Raw genomic sequence first — 6,848 nt, 5'->3', positions numbered from 1 at the left:
CACCACACCCCAACCCACACACACACACACACACCACACACACACACACACCACCACACACACACACACACACGACACACCACACACACACACACACACACACACACACACACCACACACACACACACACACTCCACACCACACCCCTTAACAGAGCAATTTGTGAAAACACTTGAGTTCTTAAATTACCAACATCCATAACAACCAGACTGGAGTTGACTTTGAATCGATTCTCTTGGGGTTGAAAGCTCACAGCTTCACATCTGTTCACAGTATAGCATTGGTCACAGCAGGCATTGAACCCCAACCCCTTTTGGCAGTGCTAATGGCCTTGTCCACGGAGGCTTGTAGCATCAAAACGGTCTCTAAACTTTAAACGTCTTCGTTGAACTAAAAGCCGTCTGGCACCCCCTTCCCCTCTGCCTGCTTTTGGCATAATGGGGCCAGTACTCGGGTTCTCAGGATGGATTGTGGAGCGTTGTGAGGCGGCCAGGCGTGGTGATCCTAACGATCACGTTAGCTCTGTTGCCAGCAGCTTGTTCTGATTTCATGTTCTTTAAAATTCTAATTAAAAAGACCAATCTGAACTATTGGTGGACTGTGGACGACTGGAACCAAGCACACACCACAGGTTTCTGTGTCTCTGTGTGTTTGTGTTGTGTGTGTTGTGTGTGTGTTGTGGTGTGTGTGTGTTGTTTTGTGTTGTTTTGGTGGTGTGGCCTATATTTTTTTAACTACTTGTGGTCTAAAATGTTTACACAGTCACGTGTCTTCACCTTTGGAATCATTCATTGTAGTTTACTTGTAGGGTATTATGTTGTAAGTCTCAGGGTATCATTTTCAATTCCCCTAGTGTGTATGTGTGCGCGTCGCGTGTGTGTGTGTGTGTGTGTTGTGTGTTGTCTGATAGGTGCCTTAGCGATGTTGCTTTTTTAAAATACATTTATTGATGATTTCAGATGTTTCTTCCAATTTGCATTTTTTGCATGTACTTAATTACACAATAAATAACTTGACTGTTATATTTTCACTTTGTGTGCCGAGATATAAGAGACGTTTGGGATTATTGTGTGATGCCTGACCTTTCCTCTACTGTCAAACTCTAGATCAGCTTCACCCCTTTAGTCTGTTGTTTGTCTGATCAAACACTTCATATTTGGGGTGTAAGGAGACTTAGGTCATATAACAGTTCTGTTTTGGATCAGAGTTTTCGAGGTTCCACTTTATTCATCGAGTTAAATTAAATGGAAACCACAAAAATATGAGAAATTAGCAACCACAAAGTAACCTAATGGTGGAAAGACCTTTTTCATTTAAGGAATTTTTCGTGAGATGTGCATTCAATGCAGACTTTCATTATCACTGTGTTATAATGGGGTCTAATTGAATAATAACTGAGGACGAATGGATCTACTGGAACGTGTTCCAGTTGCCAGTTTATAATAGAAACAGCTGCCTGGAAAAAAGGAAAAACAGATTCAAAAATATAAAAAACTGTGACCCTTAAAGATTTCAGAAAACCCTAAGCAGACCAAAAATTAGATGCTTAAGTTTAACTGACTAAATGTAAAAATCAAAAAGGGTCCATTCAGAAATGCAAATAGTTTAACCTGTAAATACTTTATGTTTAGCTAGCAAGGACCACACGCATACAACATAAAACAAATAAAGGGGTAAGCGGAGGATCCGACAAGGGAGTGAAGGGATGTGAGGAGCGACTTAGGTTATGTATGGAGGAATGAATGTAGGAAGGATGAATGGATAAAGGGATACAGAGAGGGACTGAAGGTACGTCAGGGATGGGTAAAGGGAAATACGGAGGCCTGAATGGAGATTAAGGAGGGAATGAAGGAGGGTTTACCAATACATCAATCGCAAAGGTGGTGTGGGTAGATCGCAGTGACATTGAAAAAAAAAAAAAAAAAAGATTATTTTTACTTTTTAAGTTAGCCTTCATCTCATCCTTACTATGGCATTTTCCACTTGATTGATGTACAGGTAAAGCCAGTCTGATGTTGTATTGGCCATACGGGTTCATGCAGTTACCTGAGGGGCCTACCTCCCTCATCCGATAAGCGCAAATGCGGCACTATTATGCGCTTATGCGGCGTCAATTAGTGTAATCAGCCACAGTTTATCCGCCGTTTAGGCACTAGCACCTCCCCCCCCCGCTCGCGACACAGATTGGGCAAGGGCTGCCCTGTAGATAGATCTTTGGGTGTGTGTCATTTTAAAAGTAGCTCTCAAACTGAAGAAATGTGGGCACCCCTGGATTAGGTGATGTTTGATGTAGGAGGGTTGAATGGAAAAAACTTAATTAAGTGAAGGTATTTTCTTCTTAAAATAGATTTGTGATGTTCTCAAAGAAAAACAGAAGGGACAGAGACAGCAGTGAAGTTGTGGTCTGGACCATAATGGCAGAGAGAGCCGAGGGGATTTTACACACAGCGAGGGAGAGATTGGCATCATGTTAGTAGCCAGATCGTGAAAACCCACACCGCCACAAAGCAATCAAATGATCGGATAAAACCCCACTCTTATCCATGACAGAGACTTCTTTGGCTTATCAGCAGGAGATTTGGATTCCCCTAGGTCGCGTTTGAAAAATCACTGGCAGAAAGAATGCACATAAAACACAAGCCTTTCCCCCTCTCGAGGCCACCACAACTGGAGGCCGTTTGGAGAGCAGGGATTGTGGTTCCCCGCGCTCTGCTCTGTCAGGATGAAAGTTTGAGTATCGGGGCAAGAAATTACGGCGAAAAAGCATTTATTCAAAATGTTCAAATGTTTTTATCTGTGAGGAACAGTGGGTGTAGGGGTCTTTTATAAACGCTCTCACCATGTCTGCAGAGGACAGTGTGGGATGAGATATAGACAGAGGAGGTGGAAGAAACAAAAAGGAATTCTGTTTTCCACCCCGCGTTAAACGCCTTCATGAAGCAAGATGTCCGTCTGGGTGAAGGAGGAACAAACCAGCAACAACAAAAGCACGAGATACATGGATGAAACTATTTTCCTTTTGATATAACTTATGGTACATAACCTATTATCAATCTTAACCCACTATCAAATATGCTTAATTAAATCAGCATTGTTTCAAACAAGAATTCTACTTTGGAAAACATTTTTATTTTCTTTCTTATGTGATTAACATCAGGCAGCATTCAGCGAGATAAATAAGGATTAAGATTTGGATAAAAGAAAGATGGAAGCTGTGGTAGAACGAACATTTTGAAGTTAAAGGGAAAACATAACTATTGTCCCAGCATTGTGCATCACCTTTCTAATGTCCTCCTGGAATGCTCACTTTCTGTAGTTTTTTTTGTGATCAATAATATTATATAATACAGTTATACATTTTTTTAAGGGGCTCTTATTCTGCTCTTATTGCCTTTTCCTGTTTGTCTTTGTTACTTCCAGAACATAATGACATTCACTATGTAACAATTAAACACTTCTATTGGCTATCGCTCCAACACATTGTACGTGATAGGCAAAGGGTGGGACATCTCTAAGTGGCTTGACCAATCATAAGCAGACCGGCCAGCTAACCAATCAGAGCACCCTGTGTGCCTTGGCAGTCTCAGACAGAGGGTGAACAGAGGTGCTGCAGCACAGGCAGTATGAGAAAAATAAAGAGCTTTTTGAACATTAAAGCATGGAGACATGTCAGAGGAGAGGAACAAAATACAAATATGGACCTGAATGTAAATGTAATGAAGAGTGAACATTAGCTTTAGGTAAATCAATATTATTGTTTCTATTCAAAGTAACAGATCGGCTGGATCAGAGTTATTAGTTATTTACTAAGCTCACTGTTACAGGTACAGCAGATACTTTATTTCTCAAGGTCCAAAAAACACAGAAGCAAAATGTATGAGAAAAACACGTTTTATTTTTTCCTCCATCATGAACTAGAAGAGGCTGACGACTGTAAACAAACTCTTATTCACAGCCTTACTTTTCCCTCCAATCAACAACAGGCAACATGTCACAAAAAGTGTTAAACTCTCTCTTTCAGTACTTCCTAAAATGGTTTCCTGTGACGTTTCAGACCTCAAGTTTTCACACAATGTTCACACTGGATGCAAACTCTACAGGGCTCATTCAGATTGTTACAAACATGGAAACAGAAAGCCTGTGCTCAACTCTTTTTTTTTTTACACTGTACAAATTGTACAAATAATTGCAAAAAAAAGTTGCGTCCCTTAAAGAATTTAATTTCAGTAGCAAAAGCAGTATATGGGCCACCATGTTGGTTTGTATAAAAGGATCCTGCAGCAGCAAAATCTGTCTCTAACCATCAATCAATTCATCAATTCTCTCCATGTACGTGTAGAGTGCTTACAACATAACATTCTGGCAAACATACCAACGAAACGGCCTCACAGACAATGTACAAAACATTCAATTGAGGCACAAAAATGCCCAAATCCAAAAGGCTAAAAAATAAACTATTTTTCCAAGAACACTTTTGGCGTTAAAATTATATAAAAAAAAAATATTTCCATCAAGAAATCGTGAGCTTACAAAGCTTCAACTCATAAATAAAAAAAAAAGGCTCTTGATGATTAAGTTAATAAATCCAAATATACACATTGATTAATACAAAAAATATATTCACACATCTTTACAGAAACATTCTACACGGACGATTCTTCATAATGACTCAAAATTGGTCGCGCAAATAACTAAATAAATATTTTCCAACTTTGCTGCAGCACATTCAAACTACAAAACTCATTATTGAACTCAAAAAAAAAAAACGCTCCTGCACGTCCAAATTTAACGAAAAGTGTCCGCAGTATCGGAGATCCAGCGGTGGACCGTCCAGATCCGCGTCATAAATTACATCCATCAGTCCAGAAGGAAAAACAACATAACAAATAAACAAAAGATAACGTTTTTCCCCGTTTTGGGCGGTTTGATCTCGAAGGATTGTCCAGTCATTTTGAGCCCCGATGGTTATACAATGTACTCCGTCCTGTTTACACTCTGCGACTGAAGTTGCCTGTTGTCCTGTTTGTTTGTCCAGTGTTTGCCTGTCAGATGATGGGGGGGTCGCTCCTCCCAGTCCACCAGCGAATATGCCGGCGGTGCTCTGGGAAACCTCGCCTTCTGAAGCCTCTTGTCCATCTCCTCCTCGTCTGATTGGCTCCCGCCGTCCGACTTCCTGATCTTGGCGTTGACCGCGTTCTTGTCCTCGCAGATGTGGTGGTGATGGAGGAGGTGCTGCTGGAGGTTGGGGGTGTTTTTCTCGATGGGGTTCTTGATGTGGTTGAGCTGCTCGCGGGTGGTGCTGACGCTGTTGTGGAGGGCGTTGTTGTCCTCGGTTGCCGGGGCTACAGCTGATGATGTTGATGATGATGCCGCCTGTGTGTTGACCACGGTGTGAGCGCTCTGTTTCCTCCGCCTCTTCACACACCACAGCAACATGGAGGTGACGGCCAGCACCCAGATGAAGACCACCGCGGATATCAGAAGAGGCACGATGTGGTCTGCTGGATGGAAGAACAGATGTCAGGACAACTGAGAACACTATTAAATGACCTCTCTATCTGTACACATTGTTTACGAATCTGTAATCTTTATAATCTGTATCTATGACCGTAGACTAAAGTGTTAAACTAGTTTTAGGGCTGAGACATATGGAGGATATAAAATATCACAAGTTTTTCAACCAAGCACCTCCATGTTGATACTGACTTACCACCAGTAAGTCAGTATCAATATGGGGGTACTTGGTTGAAAGACAAATAATATAAATTATAAAATGACATCAATTAACTGTAATACAGACTTTAAAATCTGAAATTGAAACCATATCCTAACATCACAATATCCAAAATCTAAGATGATCTCATATTACGAAATCTATTTAGTTCGACATATTTCCACGCCTTTATGTAAAGGACAGTCTGACCTTTTGGAAATGTTTATTGTTATGAGCTGTCNACACATTGTTTAAGAATCTGTAATCTTTATAATCTGTATCTATGACCGTAGACTAAAGTGTTAAACTAGTTTTAGGGCTGAGACATATGGAGGATATAAAATATCACAAGTTTTTGTGATATGTGACTTACGGTCAGTATCAATATGGAGGTACTTGGTTGAAAGACAAATAATATAAATTATAAAATGACATCAATTAACTGTAATACAGACTTTAAAATCTGAAATTGAAACCATATCCTAACATCACAATATCCAAAATCTAAGATGATCTCATATTACGAAATCTATTTAGTTCGACATATTTCCACGCCTTTATGTAAAGGACAGTCTGACCTTTTGGAAATGTTTATTGTTATGAGCTGTCAAACTGCAAAAATGTCAGGACAACACAAGCCACTTTATTGAATTTCAACTAAAACTGTACACATTATTTAAAAATCGGTATTACGCTGGACTAAATGTAAAATAGGGCTGGGCGACATGGAGGATATACAATATCCTTTGTCCTGTTGTCGGCTGACAGTAGAGAACTTGGCAATACGTAGTATATTCTTTTTATTTAAGAAAAAACAGGAACTAAAATCCTCCATTCCCTCAAAGACCAAAGACAAGCAGATGCAGTTTGACAACATTATCTTATCCCTGGTCGAATATAGGAATAGGAATCGGACCTCGAGTTATAACCGTGATTTGAGCAGATTGAGATTACTTGGTAAATAACTTTATGGTCCTCAAATGGCCTCAGTGTGGACAAAATTGCTGAAGAACTTCTTGGGTGTCAAAAAAGATGCCTTATTCTCCTCATCAGATAAGATAAGGCTTTATTCATCCCGAAGAAAATTGTTGTGCGAGAGTTAGAAAAATACAATAAACACAGCAGCATAATAGTA

At 40.0% G+C, this 6,848-nt stretch overlaps 1 protein-coding gene across 1 annotated transcript in view; it reads right to left on the bottom strand.

The window, feature by feature from the left end:
• Positions 1-3,875: 3,875 nt before the first annotated feature.
• LOC104966537 (protein jagged-1a-like) overlaps positions 3,876-6,848 on the bottom strand; it is a 13,366-nt gene continuing 10,393 nt past the window's right edge. Inside the window, exon 16 of the mRNA XM_010795722.1 lies at positions 3,876-5,501. Within this exon, the coding sequence (XP_010794024.1) occupies positions 4,966-5,501 (536 nt within the window). The 3' untranslated portion in view covers positions 3,876-4,965. The remainder of the gene's footprint in view (positions 5,502-6,848) is intronic.

Source organism: Notothenia coriiceps, unplaced genomic scaffold, assembly GCF_000735185.1.
Source record: "Notothenia coriiceps isolate Sejong01 unplaced genomic scaffold, NC01 NC01_scaffold00037246, whole genome shotgun sequence".
Lineage (NCBI taxonomy): Eukaryota > Metazoa > Chordata > Actinopteri > Perciformes > Nototheniidae > Notothenia > Notothenia coriiceps.
The sequence above is the reverse complement of the archived record's forward strand: the minus strand, read 5'-3'. Positions and strand labels throughout refer to the sequence as shown.